The sequence below is a fragment of the Myxine glutinosa genome, chromosome 8 (assembly GCF_964187855.1).
Source record: "Myxine glutinosa chromosome 8, kmMyxGlut1.1, whole genome shotgun sequence".
NCBI classification, from domain to species: domain Eukaryota; kingdom Metazoa; phylum Chordata; class Myxini; order Myxiniformes; family Myxinidae; genus Myxine; species Myxine glutinosa.
The window spans coordinates 91,863,121-91,880,925 of record NC_136268.1 but is presented as its reverse complement, the minus strand read 5'-3'; the positions used below and the strand labels follow the sequence as shown (position 1 = coordinate 91,880,925).

The window sequence follows — 17,805 nt, the reverse complement described above, 5'->3', positions numbered from 1 at the left end:
TAGATATTTGCGATCACAAAGCGGTCACCAAGGGTAAGCCTCCTCCAGCTTACCCTTAGCGATCACCCGCCACTTACCCTTGGCCCACGATCCAATGATGGCATATTTTGTTCTGACCACCATATGACCTTGACCTTCAACATGTAGGGATAGAGTGTATATTAAGAAAATGTACCCACATCTATAAATCTATCTAAAAAACGCAATATCATGAAAATCGGAGGGAAATTATTCAAGTTAGGATCAAAGAGGTGTTTTTAGTTAATTAGGTCACAATCCGAAAAAGTAGGTCAAGGACACTAATCAAATATCCGGTGCATAACTTCAGTGCAGATCCTTAATATGATGCAATAACATCTTGGAAGGCCAAGGAGTCTTTGAGATTTTGCATTGGCAAAATTGAGTGATGACAAAAAACGTGTTTTTTTAGGCCGCCATTTGACCTTGACCTCTAACCTTTATGTGGTATTTGACCTTTATGTGGTATTTGATTTGACCTTTATGTGGTATTTTGCTTCCCTGTCAAAGCATGGAAAGATGTAAATGATGCATAAATGTGCCTTTCTCCAGGCTATCTAGAGATAGTCAGGTTCACTATGTTTTTTCGTTCAAAATCATGGTAGATTAGCAAACCTATACATTTTTGGAAACGTTATTACATGGAAAATCTGAAAATCAATGTTTACATTTGCCAATTCCGACCAATTCGATTCGACCAATTCAACCAATCGACCAATTCCATTCGACCAATTCGACCAATTCGATCGATTCGATTCGATTCATCGAATTCGATTCGATCGACCATTCGACCAATTCGATTTGCCAATCAATTTGACCGACCTTTGCTTGTGTGGAACGGACTGTGAAAACGATGCGGACTATATTGTCGGATACGACACACAGGACAGTGATGACGAACTCGAAATGGCATATTCTGTAATCGTGTATGTTTGATGCCATTGACTGCCTGTGTATATTTTGTCATTGACTGCCTGTGTAGATGTGAAGTTATACTGACTGCATGTGTATATATGATTTTGCTGACTGCCTGTGTATGTTTGGTGATATGAATTATTGTGACACATTTTGATGTTATTAACTGCCTGTACAAAATGATAACATGTATTTGATTATGCAACTTATCGCGAATATAAAGACAGTATTTTGCAATTCAAAACCTTTGATTCGTGTCTTACCATTCCCCATAGCACTAATTTGATACTTTCATTGGATTGCTTGGCCCTGAAAATATAGGTTTAGTATATTTTAAAAAGTTTTTAGGGTAATTAGAGGCAGAAATAGAACAAAATATGTATTTTACAGTGGCCATTTTGAAAATCCAAAATGGCCGCCATACAGGTATCTCTCCAAATGTAAACATTGATTTTTAGTTTCCTTATGCTATAACCTTTCCAAAAATGTATAGGTTTGCTAATCTACCATGATTTTGAACGAAATATAATTTATTGACATAGTGAACCTGACTAAGAGGGCAATTTCATTCTGATCGAACAAAGTCAAGTTCTTGTGAAAAATATTAAAATGTCTATAACTGAGTCATGACCTTAAAAATTAGGTCAAGGTCAAAAATATGACGACCCCGCATACCTTTTATTCTCATTATTGATGCAAAATTTCATTCCGAAAGTTCCAGCTGGATCTGAGATACAGCTCGGAAATATTGGAAATTGGGAGTGCAGGAAAAAAGAAGATTCTTTTTTCTAACTGGTCCTTTAGTACTCCTCGGGGTCTCGAACAAAATTGCAAACCCCTACAGAACCACCCAGTCCCAGTTGCAACAAAGGACAACATTTTGACTCAAATACCAATATAAGTCCTGGGGCGGCAGAATGAGGGGTCTAGAAAAATTATGTGGTACCATTAAAAATTGAGGACACTCATTGTAGAAACAAACCCTACAACAGCAACAAGCGTTACGCCTCGGTCCCCCATCGGGGAAGTGATGTGAGTTGACAAAGTAGAAGACGCAGAAAACATGCTATGATATGATATTTCGCTCACAAGGTTCAGACATACATGGAGGCGGCCATCTTGGATTTTGACATGGCGACCCAATTTTCAATAGCGTTCTTCCTTATGCCTAGGTACACCCACACACCAGATTAGAAGTTGGTACTTCGCTTATTTTTCAAGATATTTCGCTCACAAGGTTCAGACATATATATGGTGGCGGCCATCTTGGATGTTGACGTGGCGACCCAATTTTCAATAGGGTTCTTCCTTATGCCGAGATACACCCACACACCAAATTAGAAGTTGTTACTTCGCTTATTTTTCAAGATATTCAGCTCACAAGGTTCAGACATACATGGCATCAGACATACATCGCGGCGGCCATCTTGGATTTTGACGTGGGTTGCACCCACACACCAAATTCGAATGCGGTCCTTCGCTTACGCATGCAGGCACGCACGGACGGACGGACGGACGGACACACGGACGGAGGGGAAACCATAGTCCCCCTTTCGCTCCGCTGTGCGACAGGGGACAATAAGCCTCCCCCTATCCTAGTGTGTAGGGGGAGGCTTAATGAGGCAATTCTTATGCGTAAAGTCTCTTTTATATATAGTAGTTGAAACTGAGGTAGCTAAGGTGGGGCAAGGCCCTTGGCAGAAAATGTGGGATACAGCCTCCCACCCTTTCCCCAACCTCACACCTTTTCCCCAACCTCACACCCTTTCCCCAAACTCACACCCTTTCCCCAACCTCACACCCTTTCCCCAAACTCACACCCTTTCCCCAACCTCACACCCTTTCCCCACGCCTTTGTTCAATATACTGTACATTTCATTTGAAAATTTCCTGCTACTGTATATCATCAGCCAAAGCTCTGTGGTTCATAGAGGTGATACAGGAGAGATGGAGAGAGATGGAGGGGATGGGGGATTATTGTCCCACTTTACTCTACATTTCATAAACTTTATAACAACTTATGAGGACATATTTGAAGCACCAAACTCTGGTACAGAATTATGAGGAATATGAACTTTCATTTTTGTTATAGTGTGAGACAATTCATTGGAGTGAACAGTCAGGAAGTAGACGAGAACCTGAAGATATCACCAGCTTGCTTTATTGAAGTAAGTGCAATACATATTAATCTAACATAATCATGAACACGTATACTGCAATGTCCGAATGCCATACAGGCGATCCAAGCTAGTTATTATCCCACATTTCCAACAGGGACAGAAGGATCAGTGCTTGCTTGGCTCGCAAAATCCAGAAACATTATCCAACGATCTGCTGCTTCCCACCATGTCCTTCAGCCCACCATCCTTGCCTGGGAGCCAGCCAATGCCATCTCTAGCTGAAGACACCAACACTTGCATTTTTCAACATCCAAAGGTCCTTCCATTCATATTCAATTCACATTGTAAATAATCTATCAATAGGGAGGATGCACTACCAAATTAACCAAGTTTTAATCTCATGGAAGTAGTAGTTTTTGACATATTAGTACATGGGCTTATGTTGGGACACCAAAGTTTGTGGACCGTTTTGCTAGATTCTTGGCAACTAGGCTTAAATCACTCTAAATAGCATATAAAATAAAAAAATTGCTGTTGCCAAATTTTCACGACATCTTCATGGCGGCCATCTTGGATTTCAAGATGGCCACCATTTCGGACCTATTTTGCCTTATATCTCACTTATTAATCAAGGTATCAGCACAAGAATAGTGTCCTTACCCACATTTTCGGGGTCAAGGAAGACAATGGTAATAATCAAATTTCAGCTGGATGGCCAACATCTTTATAATTTCAAGATGGCCGCCATTTTTAATCAAAGTATGAGCAAACATAGCCTAGTGTCTTAGTCTGAGACAATTGATGAAGACTAGTTGTGGTGGCTAGCAACCATCATAGACTTAAGCCTTTTCTGAAAGCAATGCTACAGTTTGTTAATCAGTTTGTTTCATCAAACAACTCCTATCAAAAATCCAAACGACGGGCTCTCTACTGATCAAACACAATGTCATTCCCAATAGGCTGGGCATCAGTGTTGCAGCATTTCTCCAAATCAGCATCACAGTTACACAATTCGGTACAGACTACATTCCTAGCTTTGCATGAACACCTGCGTGAACACAATTTGCTAGGACTCTGCAGCTCGTCCACAGCCACAGCGAACAAGTTGGAGAATTGAGGCTGGAGCAATTGCAACCTGCGTCAGGACTGGTCTCAATTCGCCTCCAACAGTTTCCCATCCCAAGATGTTTGGGTCGATCACAGTTGGATTTAGAGTTAGATCTTGTGCCCACGTGTGTGCTTGCAAATGAGCACGCTGGACATGCTCTTTCCAGGCACCAGCAGTTGGTGTTAGTTTCTCGACTCCCTGATCAGCCTTCAGCTGGCGGAATAGGTGCCATCGTAGTTCAGCAGCACTTCTTATTGTGACACCTTTCGGACAGAAGAGGCGACAGAAATACTCTTCACATCCTTCTAGGACAGCATCAGATGGTTTATCACCCTCTCCAAGCTGAGCAATTGCTGACACTACTGTTTGACTACTTTCAGTGAATGCCTTGAAGCAAGTTGTTTTACTCTTGCCCTGAATGTGGCCAGTGGTGTCACAGCCGGTGAGAGCATGCCAATTAACAAGTGCTTTTGCCCTCTGAGCACCAAGCTGTTCATAGATTGGCCTTAGTAAGATTTTCCGACTGTTTTTTCCAGTGCCCATGATAACTGCAGCATCACTTCCTAGGTCATCACTTCGACGTAGAGCAAGTGACAACACATCTGTGTCTGGGGAATAGATACTCACAATGAATCCTGTTTTCACAAGTTGCACTGCATGCAAAATCATGAGTGTGTCAGCTTCCTCCTGGCTACTGACCTCTTTAGCAATTTCACATTCAAAATTGCTCTGGACACTTCTCCTTGTCACCGTTACAATCTGCATGGAGGATCTACTGTTGATCAATCTATTTGCCAGGAAGAGTGTCAGTGAATCCTTTGTGACATTACTAGCAAGGAATGACTTGGTGTCCTTGATTTTGGTTTGCTCATCAACAATATAGTTTTTCACTGCCTTGGTCTTGCCTCTACGACGTTCCCTTGTTCCTTCCTTCAATGATGCATCAATTGTGTAATTGTCAAACATAACCCGAAGCTGCTCATAAGCACGTCCTCTGCATTCGGCTAGCTGTACATACGCTGTGCCTAGCTCCTTGCAGTTCTGAAATTTCTTGACACTCATTAATTCTTGCAATAGCGCCATTCCATCAACAATTAAGCATGTCCTGGGTCTTTCTTGCACATTCTCAGGGTGTTCTGCAAGTTCTTCAGCATGGTCACTTGAGTTTGTGTCATCACTGGATTTCACAAGACCCTCCAGGAGTGATATGATCTCGCTCTTGTCGGTGGTGGGGTGGACCATTCCATTTGGCTGGAGAAGAGTTCTATTGGTATTGGACAGTTCATGTGCCCCTACCACTTCCTCTAGATCCACTGCTTCCCTCGATGACCTTGCAATGACTAGTAGTCGAGCAAACAGGGATGTCGTCACTTTCAGTGCCACTACCTCACTACCAGTTTTCACCAACAGGTCTTTGCCAACCGAATTCCAAGATGGCAATTTCAATTTGGTCATTGTCGACCACAGGTTTTGGTTTCCCTTTATTCTCTTTTCTACAAATGCACTGTAAGCCTCCTGTCCGAATTTCTCTGCATTAAGAATTCCTTCCTCCACAGCTTTAGGAATCACCTCAATTGCAGCATCTATTGCTGTCCTTCTTGCCTTTTTGCCATGAATGACAGAAGGTTTTTGGCCTTGACCATCGGTAATATCACAACAAATGTTCTCACGGATCTCCTGTAGCAGCCTGCCCCTGGTGATGCTGTGATTCTGAATACCATAGTCCCGCATCATGTTACTGTAGACCTCATCAGCCTCAGGTGTTGAGACAAACTGTCCATCATCGATGCAATCCTGTAATTCAGTGAAGAACTCAATTTCAGCTGATACAAATCTCTCTCTCTGTCCTAAGTCCCCATCACCACTTTGGTCACCTGCACAATTTTTGCGCTGTGGCATTTGCACGTAGCGACTCCAGTTGGAGGTCAAACAGCTCTTATGGTAGGTTATGTCCCTTGCAAGAAAATCTCCCTCAACGAGAAAGTCCGCAAGGTTGAGTTTCCAGACACTGTTGTCACTGTTTTCCACAATCTGTTTAACTGACCTACCAATATCTTTGCTTCTACACTCACAGCGTATCTCTTCTGTCCCGGTCTTTTTGTCCTGTTTCACAGTCTGACAGAAAAAGCACATATTCCGGCAGAATGATGGTACTGTCGACCGTGTCTGCCTTTCTGCTGGTGCTGAACAGGAGGCTTCCTCTGGAATAGGAGTTGTTGATGGTCTTCCTCGTTTCTTACCTCCGGTCAGAACACGAGTGTCCATTTGACTTGTGGCTTGTTCATATCGTCCTTTATCACGTTCAATATGCTGTATATGTGTCAGCATACCGTAACAGCTCCGATGCCATAATGCTTTTCTTGACATCAGATCACCAGCGGATAAGCCTTGCAGTCTTTGATTTATGGCCACATATGTCGGATTCCTGTATGTATCTCGTTTGGTGAGATTTCGCAAAAATGTCTCATATGTATCTGCCTGTGGTGTGCTTAAAGGCTCAAGCACTTTCCTTTTTATGTATTTCTTCCCTTGGCATAGCAAACAAAGACTGAAGTCAATGGGCTTCTTTTTAGCAGCAGGTTCCTCTGGCGTGGTCATGATGCCGGCAGTCGTTCTTCCTCCACAGTTATCCAAGAATGCAACTTCTCAAGGTCGTCTGCTGCACATCTGAAAAGAATAAAGATTGTTAAAAAGTCATCCAACACAGTTTCAGGAATAATATTTGACTAAAACTAGATGTACGGTAGCTTGATTCTTTAGATAATATTTGGGTGTGGATCTGGCAGAAGAACTCCCCTGTCCCCCCACCTCCTATCCACCCCCTCCCAATCCAATCCTAACCATTATCTAAAAATGTAAGTACCTGTGAGTAAAAGTAAATAGATTCAATACCAGGACATTTATATTTAAACCTGATATACATGAAAACCTTTTAAAGTATGGCTTTGACCTGGAGTTTGGGCAAAACTAGATAAAAAAATGGTGGCCATCTTGAAATTATAAAGATGTTGGCCATCCAGCTGAAATTTGATTATTACCATTGTCTTCCTTGACCCCGAAAATGTGGGTAAGGACACTATTCTTGTGCTGATACCTTGATTAATAAGTGAGATATAAGGCAAAATAGGTCCGAAATGGTGGCCATCTTGAAATCCAAGATGGCCGCCATGAAGATGTCGTGAAAATTTGGCAACAGCAATTTTTTTATTTTATATGCTATTTAGAGTGATTTAAGCCTAGTTGCCAAGAATCTAGCAAAACGGTCCACAAATATACATAAGCCCATGTACTATATTATTACCTTCCATGTGCGACTGGGAGCATCAGACTCACCGATGAGGGTACTTTGCATCAGCATGAAAGTTGCATCCCCAAGATATGACGTATTCAACAGTCACGTACTTAGTATGCTCAGAACGCGACACTTCCCTGGATTTTTGAAGATTTTTCCATACTTTGATTTGTTGTTTTGATTATTGAAGTGCTGTGTCATTTTGATATGCTGCTTGTTGGTGTAATATCAAATGTCTCCTATTCAGAATCAACAGAGTGATACTATTTATCTCAGCACGAGTGCACCATCGATGAGCTCCGATCCCTCTCCCTTATGCAATAGCACTCCCATGTACGTAATCACCCTTCACATTTGCGTACACAGGCCATGTCTTCACAACCATATACAAGTGTTAACTTAATGAGGGAATGAGTATTCAAGTTTGGCACAACTTATTTTGTTAATTTTGCAGCTGCCAGGCACAAAACCACTTTAACTGCTTCACACATATTGGCCTGAATGCGAAGGAACAAATGTTTATATGTATTTTTATGGGAGTATAACAGACAAGAAAGCAAATAATAACAGACAAATTAACTAGAATGGCGCTCGGTATAGCGCATACCTTTGCCAGGTTGAACAGTTTACGACTTGTATCCCAATGATCTTCGGTCAGTTGAACAATGATATTCAGGTCAATGAACAATGACTGATCCGGTCAGTTCTGGATCCGGACATTAACCAAAATCGAAGCGGCTTGTTTTTGTCACCTACCCAACTCATGCACCTAGTTTTTCATAACCTACCCATACTTTTTGGAATATCTTGTTATATATCGTTTCTGGCCAAATCTTGAAATTGTGAAGAATCATGTTAAAAGTTTTTTGAATCTGGAACCGCATCGGCATCCTCACTAACATCGAATCAATTCGTCCTTCTCACACACCTAACCTGCCCACCAAGTTTTGTCCGAGTCCGTCAATAACTTTTTTAGACATCATGCTCAAAGTCAGACAAACAGAGGTGAAAACATAACCCGCATCCACCTTTGGTAGCCATACCACCATTGCTGTCCTATAGAACAGGAGTGTTGTCCTATAGAACAGAGGTGCTCTTCTATAGAACACCGTTTCTGTCCTATAGAACGCCATTTTTGTCCTGTAGAATTACGGTGCTAATCTATAGAAATAAATTGTTCCATAGAGATTTCTATAGAAGTCTATTGGTTTTTTAAAGATATTCTATAGAACATTTTTAGCAGGGACGGTATCTTTCATGGGATTTTATTCCCGTTTTTTTCCACCGAGTCTAAAACTATGTTAGCGACTGTGAAAAATGAAACGATATATTGAATTAGAGTTGAAATAAAACTGTTCAGAGAGCAAGACAGCACGGGCCTAACTAAACAGGCCGCAAAGCTATGCGAGTTAATAAAATGGTGGTGATTTGTTTTCAAGTCCCTCCCAGAATGGGTGGAGCTACTCTCTCAACGGAGTAAGCCAAAACCCACGGACAGACAGAATCACCATAGCCTATTATAATATAGATAGATAGATTAAGCCTGGTGTTGGCTTAGCGGTTAGGGTGCCGGGTTGGGATCCTAGGATCCTGGGTTTGACATGTCCGATTGTCGTTGATGACTCGTCGTAAAAGTTGAACATATTGATTATTGAAGTGCAGCTGCCAGATACAAAAACTTTCAGCCTTCATGCAGGAACTGTCATATTCTCCTTACTTCCCTGGGCAGTTAGCATACTACTTCGATCTACGCTCTGTTGATTCCATCCAAATGTTTTTATTTCAAACTGGACTGCAAAGGCGGATGTCATCGAGCTATATACTTACACCACATGACCAAAAATATGTGGACACCCGAACATCGAACATCTCATTCCAAAATCATGGGCATTAATATGGAGTGGTCACCCATTTGCTGCTACAACAGCCTCCACTATTCTGGGAAGGGTTTCCACTAGATGTTGGAACATTGTTGTGGGGATTTGCTTCCATTCAGCCACAAGAGCATTAGTGAGGCCGGGCACTGATGTTGGGCGATTAGGCCTGGCTCACTGTCGGCGTTCCAATTCATCCCAAAGGTGTTCGATGGGGTTGCGGTCAGGGCTCTGTGCAGGCCAGTCAAGTTCTTCCACACCAATCTCGACAAACCATTTCTGTATGAACCTCGCTTTGTGCACAGGGGCATTGTCATGCTGAAACAGGAAAGGGCTTCCTCCAAGGACAGACAATTTTTACGCGCTACGCACTTCAGCACTCGGCGGTCCCATTCTGTGAGCTTGTATGGCCTACCACTTTGCGGCTGAGCTGTTGTTGCTCCTAGACGTTTCCACTTCACAATAACAGCACTTATAGTTGACCGGGGCAGCTCTAGTAGGGAAGTAATTTGACAAACTGACTTGATGAAAAAGTGGCATCTTATGACGGTGCCACGTTGAAAGTCACTGAGTTCTTCAGTACGGCCCATTATACGGCCAATGTTTGTCTATGGAGATTGCATGGCTGTGTGCTTGATTATATATACCTGTCAGCAATGGGTGTGGCTGAAACAGCCGAATCCACTAATTAGACGGGGTGTCCGCATACTTTTCGTCATGTAGTGTATGTGGTTCTTTGAATCCGGACCTGAATCCGGGCCGACTACAACATTTAACGACTTCAAATAAGTACAGTAGAGTACCAATATAAGGATCACTGGTGATATAGTGAATAGTCTTATAACAAACACACTTTTGATGGAAAATCTTTTTTAATAAACACATTTCAACTCAATATAAGGAGCAGTAAAATATATATTCTTATTTTATTTAAAAAATTCAAAAATCCATTGAGAAATTGTGTAGAAATTAACTAAGACTTATTATTGCAAGTTTTTATAGCACTGTAGTGGGAAAATGGGAACTGCAGGTTTAACAGTCTCAGGTGAAAGGTACATAAAATATTTATTTGTTTAATTCTTTAATTGGGAAGGAAGGACTGATGACAGGGTTGTTTATCCTGAACACTAAGGGGTGCTCTTTTCTTCAATTTTTAGTCTCGCACTGAAGGAATTGAAAGACCCCTGACTGTGTGTATGTGTGTCCATGTCAATATATTTTCTCTTTAAATTTATTTTTCTCTGCAAAGACTTGTCTGATCGATGCAAAACTTTAAACTTAGAGAGACTCCCCAAGGAGAATATTTTATTGATAACTCTGATATTATGGGGCACATGGTATGGCAGCGATATTGGATTATAGGGGGAAAAAATTGGACATCTTCTCTGAAACTGCTCAACAAAAAAAATTGAAACTTGGCACATGCCAACAACTCTCCATGAGGTAAATAGGGTGATAACGATGACATCTTCGGTGAAGTGGTATTCATCTTCGGTGAACCATAATTGGTTGAATTGAAAGCCTTTTCCGAAAAATCTGAAACTTTATATATTTGATCTATGACCCGATATGAGTGAATAAATAAATTTATGACACCATCGGTAATGTGGTCTGGTGGCCATATTGGATTTAAAATGGAAACGTAAAAAATCTTCTTCTCCAGAACCGCTTAACAGATCGATGCAAAACTTCATACACATGATAGAGTAGCCCTGGGGAATAGTTTGGAATTTTTTTTCATATATTGTACATTGCTGCAATTTAGCTTTAATGCACCCTAAAGTGGTCATTATAAATATCCTAATAATTAATCAATAATAAATAAAGCTGTGGATAATGGCAATGCATGTGACATAATGGAGTGCATGGACGACACGAGTATATGGGCTATAATAGCAGTGGGTCATAAAAGTAGCGTTTTCAGTTGACGATGGTATTTTTGTTCAGAATGAGTAATTTTTTTGCCCACATGTCGTTCCAGTCATTTTACAATATTTTGGACACAGTGTTAGGCAGGGGATGGGATGGAGGGTTGGTTGGCGGGAAGGGAGAGGGGGTAGAGAGTTCTGGTATTATGGATTTTCAATACAAAGACCAGTCCAAACCATATCTGTTGGATGCAAGGATGCTCCGCTGTATTTAAATATGATATTGTTGCGGATATGAGGATTGTGTTTTTTTTATTGTGTGCTTTATTATTATTATTGTTTATTCTGCGCCTCCTGCCTCCGGAGCTGTGTAAAGGTCAAAGGGCGTCCCATAATTAGTCCAAAAGCATGCACGTCAGCCAATCATAGAGTACCCCTGTTCAATAGTTATATCTTATTATGTGTTTTAGGGTAAGGCTGTGTCTCCCATTAATTGAAATACTCCATTGCACCAGTGAAAGAGATAGATTCCCTTCATTCCCATTCCCAAAACTTTCATTTCCCCTTTCGTCATTGCCAGGCCTCGAGTGCCATTGCCAATTACCTTCCCTCCAATTGCCGCCATTGACCACGAGGCAGGGTCGGAGAATAAAGGCGTGTCTCCACTTGTCATAGAGGGGAGGAGTGAGCCAGCCCCACTCGACCAACCATGAGCCAGGGGTTTGGCTAGAGAGGGCGGAGGAAGAGCGATCGGGGAGGTTCGCAAAGGTTGAGGGGCGGGGCCTATATAACCCACGGCAGGGCGTTTCCCGAAGAGATGAGCTTTCACAGAGAGACGAGAGGGAGTCCAAGCAGTTGGGTCCAAGAGAGGCGCTTTGAGTTGAGTCCGGGAGAAGTCCAGAGTTGAGCTGCAGCTCGAGCCACCAAAACTGCACTTACTGCAGCTCGAGCCACCGAAACTGCATTTACTGCAGCTCGAGCCACCGAAACTGCATTTACTGCAGCTGGAGCCACCGAAACTGCAGCCACAGCAGCGTGAGGCCTGGACGGCAGTTTGGAGCAGGGCCGCGAAGGAGCGGCGGCTGCCCAACGAGTCGATCGGCTGCAGGACCAGTTGGACCTCCCTATCCCGCCAGCCATCCACCTGCCATCCCTATCATCATCCCCCGTGTAAGTGTGCTCGTAGTCTGTCTTTTGTCTTGTCCCTGGGAATAAGTTAAGCCTGTTAGATAAGCTAGTGTTTTCCCTGTGTCTCTAAAAAGGTTCTGTATATTATTTTCTTATCTTTCCTTCTCCTTGGTTATTTTGAGCCTGTAAATAGTAATAAATAGTAATCGTATTTCCAAACCTTTCTTTGCCTTCGTCTTCCTTTTCTTCACATCCATCGTCTTTGTCTTTTCCCTATTGAGCAGCTGCGGTGCGATACGGCCAAAGTTTGGGGTAAATCGGGTTTTAGTCAGGGAAGCACTGTTCGGCCGCGGCAACACCACCGCTCGGTAAAATAACATCTTTAACCGCGTCCGTAACAATTGGTGTCGGGGAGTGGGATATGAGGCCCGAAGCGCGCTTAACGCGCTCAAAATTACAAGCAGCTGGAAATTGTTTTGTTTTTAAAGGAAAACCCGAATTTTGAAATCGCGCCATGGCTGGTCAAGGCGACGGGATGCCGGTGGGAGAGATAGAGATAGACGGGGTGGAATGGACCCAGGACCCCAGGGAAGAAGTGGGGAAAATGGTGGAGGAGAGTAAAGAAGGTGCGGTCGTGGGGGTATCAGGTGCACAAAATGGCCCACGTGCGCGCAAAATGGCGCCTCGCACATGGCTGCGGGGACCGCGCCCGCGACCGTAGCAGCGCCGCCGTTGGATTTGAACCTTTTGTTGCAACAAATCGTGACAGTACCCTTTGTACTACCAACGGTGGCCCAAATGCAAGCCTTCATGGCCGAAATGAATGCAAAAATGGATAGGATGGGGGCCGATTGGGAGGAAAGGGAGCAGAGGGACAGAGACCGCAGGTTGGGCGAGCAGGTCCCACGGGTGCACGAGGAGGTAAAGCGGGTCGAGAAGCGCTGGTTGAGCGAAGCGGAGGAAAGCGTGGGTACAATGACGGGGGTAGAAATCGCGACACGGGGTTTGGAAAAGCCGGCGACCGCTGAGGTAGAGGAGGGTGTTTTATTAAAGCCAGCGGTCGTCGAGGTGAATAAAGAAAAAGCAGTGCTGGGAATTAAAATTGAAGAGATGACGGAGGTAGCCCGGGAATTGCAGGGAGAAATGGAAAATGTGCAAAGTCCCTGCTCAAATCATGATTATGTACGCACTAACCAAATAAAGAGTTTGCAGGTTTTGGTGCAGGGAGGAAGAAGAACCCCGAAGGTGAGACGTGCTGTGTATTGTGCGGGGAGATTTTGTAAGAGGATGTTTGGCGACAAAAGAATTTTCGCGCGCTTGGGATCGAGGAAGCATCCGGGCGTTGGTGAAGGGTCCCGTGTGAGTAAAAATGGCACGCGTGTGAGGAAAAAGTGTGCGTCAAAAGGTGAGCGTGTTACGAAGCGCGAGTGTGAAACCGAGTGCGAGCGAGAATGCACGTCGGGGTGTACGGAGTGTACGTGTGAGGGTGTGAGTGACCCGGAGAGTGAGTTGGTGGTGGAGCGGGTGCGAGAATGCACGCTTGGAATGGTTGAGGGTGTGCGAGGAAGCACACCTGAGTTGGTGGTAGCGCGAGTGTGGGAGAGCCCATCTGAGCGCGTTAGTGGGTGGATGCCAGAGTGCACGCCCATGGTGAGTGTTACGGAGGACGTAACGGAGGAGAGGTGTGGACCGAGGTGTGCGCGAGAGGTGTGGTGTGTAACAGGGAGAGCGTTGGTGGAATGTACGGACGACGTTGGAACGCCGGGTTTGGTGAGGGTGAAAGGGGTAGCGTATGCATGTAAGCATGCAGGTGAGGCATCGACGGTAACCGGGTTAGCGGTTAGAGCGACGGATAGCCGATGCGAGCACTCGGGGCGCGGTGTGCTTTGTTGGATGCGAGGCCCGGCGCGGATCGAAGCTGCGTCGTTTCTCTTCGAAGCGTCGTTGCCGATTCGGGCTTGGCCCCGCCCCGCATGGTCGAGTCCGGGCCTTGGAGGGCGAGGCGACTGGTACGGTTCAGGGGCGAGTGGGAGGAAGCGGAACGGTGCCCCCTCGTGGGGACGGGGTTCCGACCGGGGGAGATTGAGCCATCGGGCCCGGGACCGCAAGGAGCCGCGCCGAGATGGTGCGTGGAATCTCGGCCCGACCAAACCACCTCCCTTGAGCCGAAAGCCGGACGGATTCAACCTGCAGGCAACCAAACCACCCGAATTCATTGCTCGGCTTTGCGAAGCCGAGTTTAATGATGTCATGACGCACCGAGGCTAGGATATAGCGGACTGTGATGATGGTGATAGTGATAGTGATAGTGATTTGATACGAAATTTAGAAAAGTGAATAGAATTGGCAGTAATTGGAAAATTTTTGATTTGTTGAATTTGGACGAGCAAAATTTATAGTGAGAGAGCCCCGATGTGGTGGGATGGCAAATCCACCATCCCTCACGGAGGGGGGCAAAGGAGCACTAGAGTTATGGGGTGTATGGCAGTGAAAACTAGCCCGGGTGGGTTAGGATATTGTGTGTAGGGACCTAGAAGATGACATTAGGTAACGTTAAGGTTAGGTAGTGACTGATACCTGTAGTGGGGACGCAGGTAGATTAGAGTGGATAATAATGACGTGGTATGTGCTTAGTTTAAAGGGAAGACGGGGAGCACTAAGTTAGCAGGGTAACAGGTAGATCAGATGATGCCGTGTGAGTGTTGGAGGTGTATAGAAGTGTATTGTGAAAAGTGTGTGAGGAACAGGTGTGATTGCACAGGTGTGCAACTGAACAGGTGTATGGAGCAGTGTTTGAGTGATGGTGATGGTGATGTGAGTTGTATTGACCAAATGGTCCAGGGAGAAGGAGGGTGCAGGTGGCACCAGGTATGATTGCACAGGTGTGCAACAACAGGTGTATGGAGAATGGTTGTGTGAAATACATGGAGTGTGGAGTATATGGAGTATTGGAATGGATGGTCGTGGAGTGAGTATGGTGGAAACTATGGAGTGGAGTGGATGGTGCGAAGGTGTGAATGGGGGAAGAGTGGACCCCCATCACGAATACCCGGGGCGGGTAGTGTAAGTGTTAGGTAGAGGGTACAGGTAAATTGTGGTTGGATATTGGCATCTGTGGTGCGGGTGGAAGAATGATGTTTGGAGGGGTGCATTAGTGTTGTGGAAATGGCTGGGCGTGTAGCCTGTTAGTGTGTGTAGTTGGTTTGGGCACTCCACCACTGTGAGGATGTCGGCCAGGTGAGGCTGCAGGTGGGCTCTGGGAGCCGGTAGTTGTTGTGGATGGGGCCCGAGGATCCGGAGGACGGACCCGGGTAGCCCAGTGCCAGAGGGCACCAAGGGGTGACAGAGCCAGGAGGGGCCTTCCCCAGTTAGTTAGGTTAGGGTGAGGAGCTAGGTAAGCTCGGGTGGCAACTACAGTGGTGGAGGTGTGCAGGTGGGTAGACCTGCTGGGAGAGCTACACGTCACAGCCCAGAAATTGTGCAAGGTCACCGGGAGATGAATCGGGGGAGTGAGACCCCAAATTGAGCAGCACCACAGTTTGGTCAATGGGAATTGGTTATTAGAACCCATAGTGTAAGTGGCCAATGGATTGGCAGGGAAAGACCCCAGGTAGAGTAAAGAGTGTTAAAGTCATTTAGAGGGTAGATAGGATGAAGGATCTCCTCGCACCATCTGCATCCACTCACCTGAGGTGACAGGTACTCCACACCATGCCAAGTTTTGTTATTTTACTGTGCAAATGTTTGGAATGTGAGACGCATCATGACGTGGGTGTGACATTGTGCTTTGTTGTTCCATCTCTTCCTCCTTATGAGGATTGATGATGAATTGGGTGATGGCAAATTTTCTTTAGAAGGATTGTGGAGACGAATTTGGTAAAGGGGAAATATGGGAAGACGAGACATTAGCGACGAATTTGTAAATGTGTAGATTTTTGTACATATGGGGTAAGGGCAAGGGTAGTGTAGGTGACAGGGGGGTGACGTACGGTAGGGACGAGCTTTCTCACTTCGCCCTCCGTACGCATTTCGCCTTGCATTGCCTTATTGATGTGTACCCTTGTGACCTTACCCCTCGCTCATTTGTCTTCCCCCTTTTGTCTCCCACATGACCTGTGCGCCATTGGGCGCCGAGGGGAGCGTGCGTGAGTCCTCCATTGTGCGCCCGGAATTCCCAGAACCAGCTGTCTGCATCGATGCACCACATTATGGACCACATGTCTGTGGCCGAGCACCACATATGGACCCCATGGGTTGGGGCATGGCCCCTCTGCTGGAACCGGCCATGAGGGCCCGAAATCTTGCTGGCGGACCTTGGCCACAGGGCACCGATGCCCCACAGGTGAACCACACTAGTCGGCCCTGTGGGCCATAAATAAAATAAAATAAAAAGGACACATTGGGTGCAAGTTTTAATACAAATAGGCCACCAGTAAGAAAATGAAAGAAAGACAACAACTGGAAGACAATAATAATAACCAGCAGAGGGAGCCGAAGAGCAAGAGACCACCTGCAGGGTTAGGGGTTGTTGAGTTTATTTTCATGCATTGAACACTGATGAACTGTGGTGACTGCACCGATTGGTGCGAGGGTGTGTTGGTGCATTATAGGTGCTTTCATGGTGCATTGATGCAGAGCAGACTGTCTCCCCCCCCCAGAAAGAACAATTACAGGTCCTGGGTTAGTTTTGTAAATAAAAGCAGAGTCATTGTAAATAATGCTCCCCACCGTCAGTGTGTAGTTTGAAGACCATTCCGCAATTCGGTTAACTGTGGGCGTAAGTCTGTTAGGCAGGGTGCAATGGAGCAGCGGGACACATTTATTTATGTTTTAAAAACTGTCCCACTCAGGGTCAGGTTAAAAGTAGAGGGAACTACACCTACGTGTCACACTAAATAAAAGTTGTAGGCCCGGGCCATGCCTAAGAGGAGGAGGGTGCAGTGTTGCGGATATGAGGATTGTGTTTTTTTTATTGTGTGCTTTATTATTATTATTGTTTATTCTGCGCCTCCTGCCTCCGGAGCTGTGTAAAGGTCAAAGGGCGTCCCATAATTAGTCCAAAAGCATGCACGTCAGCCAATCATAGAGTACCCCTGTTCAATAGTTATATCTTATTATGTGTTTTAGGGTAAGGCTGTGTCTCCCATTAATTGAAATACTCCATTGCACCAGTGAAAGAGATAGATTCCCTTCATTCCCATTCCCAAAACTTTCATTTCCCCTTTCGTCATTGCCAGGCCTCGAGTGCCATTGCCAATTACCTCCCCTCCAATTGCCGCCATTGACCACGAGGCAGGGTCGGAGAATAAAGGCGTGTCTCCACCTCGTCATAGAGGGGAGGAGTGAGCCAGCCCCACTCGACCAACCATGAGCCAGGGGTTTGGCTAGAGAGGGCGGAGGAAGAGCGATCGGGGAGGTTCACAAAGGTTGAGGGGCGGGGCCTATATAACCCACGGCAGGGCGTTTCCCGAGGAGATGAGCT

The 17,805-nt window shown here is 45.1% G+C and overlaps 1 protein-coding gene across 16 annotated transcripts in view; it reads left to right on the top strand.

The window, feature by feature from the left end:
• LOC137432701 (uncharacterized) overlaps positions 1-17,805 on the top strand; it is a 131,156-nt gene that overhangs the window by 18,864 nt on the left and 94,487 nt on the right. For 12 of the 16 annotated variants that reach the window (XM_078783513.1, XM_078783516.1, XM_078783514.1 and 9 more), the window contains 3 exons: positions 3,026-3,101; positions 3,208-3,369; positions 7,701-7,786. The exons of the other annotated variants lie outside the window; for them this stretch is intronic. In XM_078783513.1, coding sequence (XP_078639639.1) covers positions 3,026-3,101; positions 3,208-3,369; positions 7,701-7,786 — 324 coding nt within the window. The remainder of the gene's footprint in view (positions 1-3,025; positions 3,102-3,207; positions 3,370-7,700; positions 7,787-17,805) is intronic. 16 annotated transcript variants of the gene reach the window in all.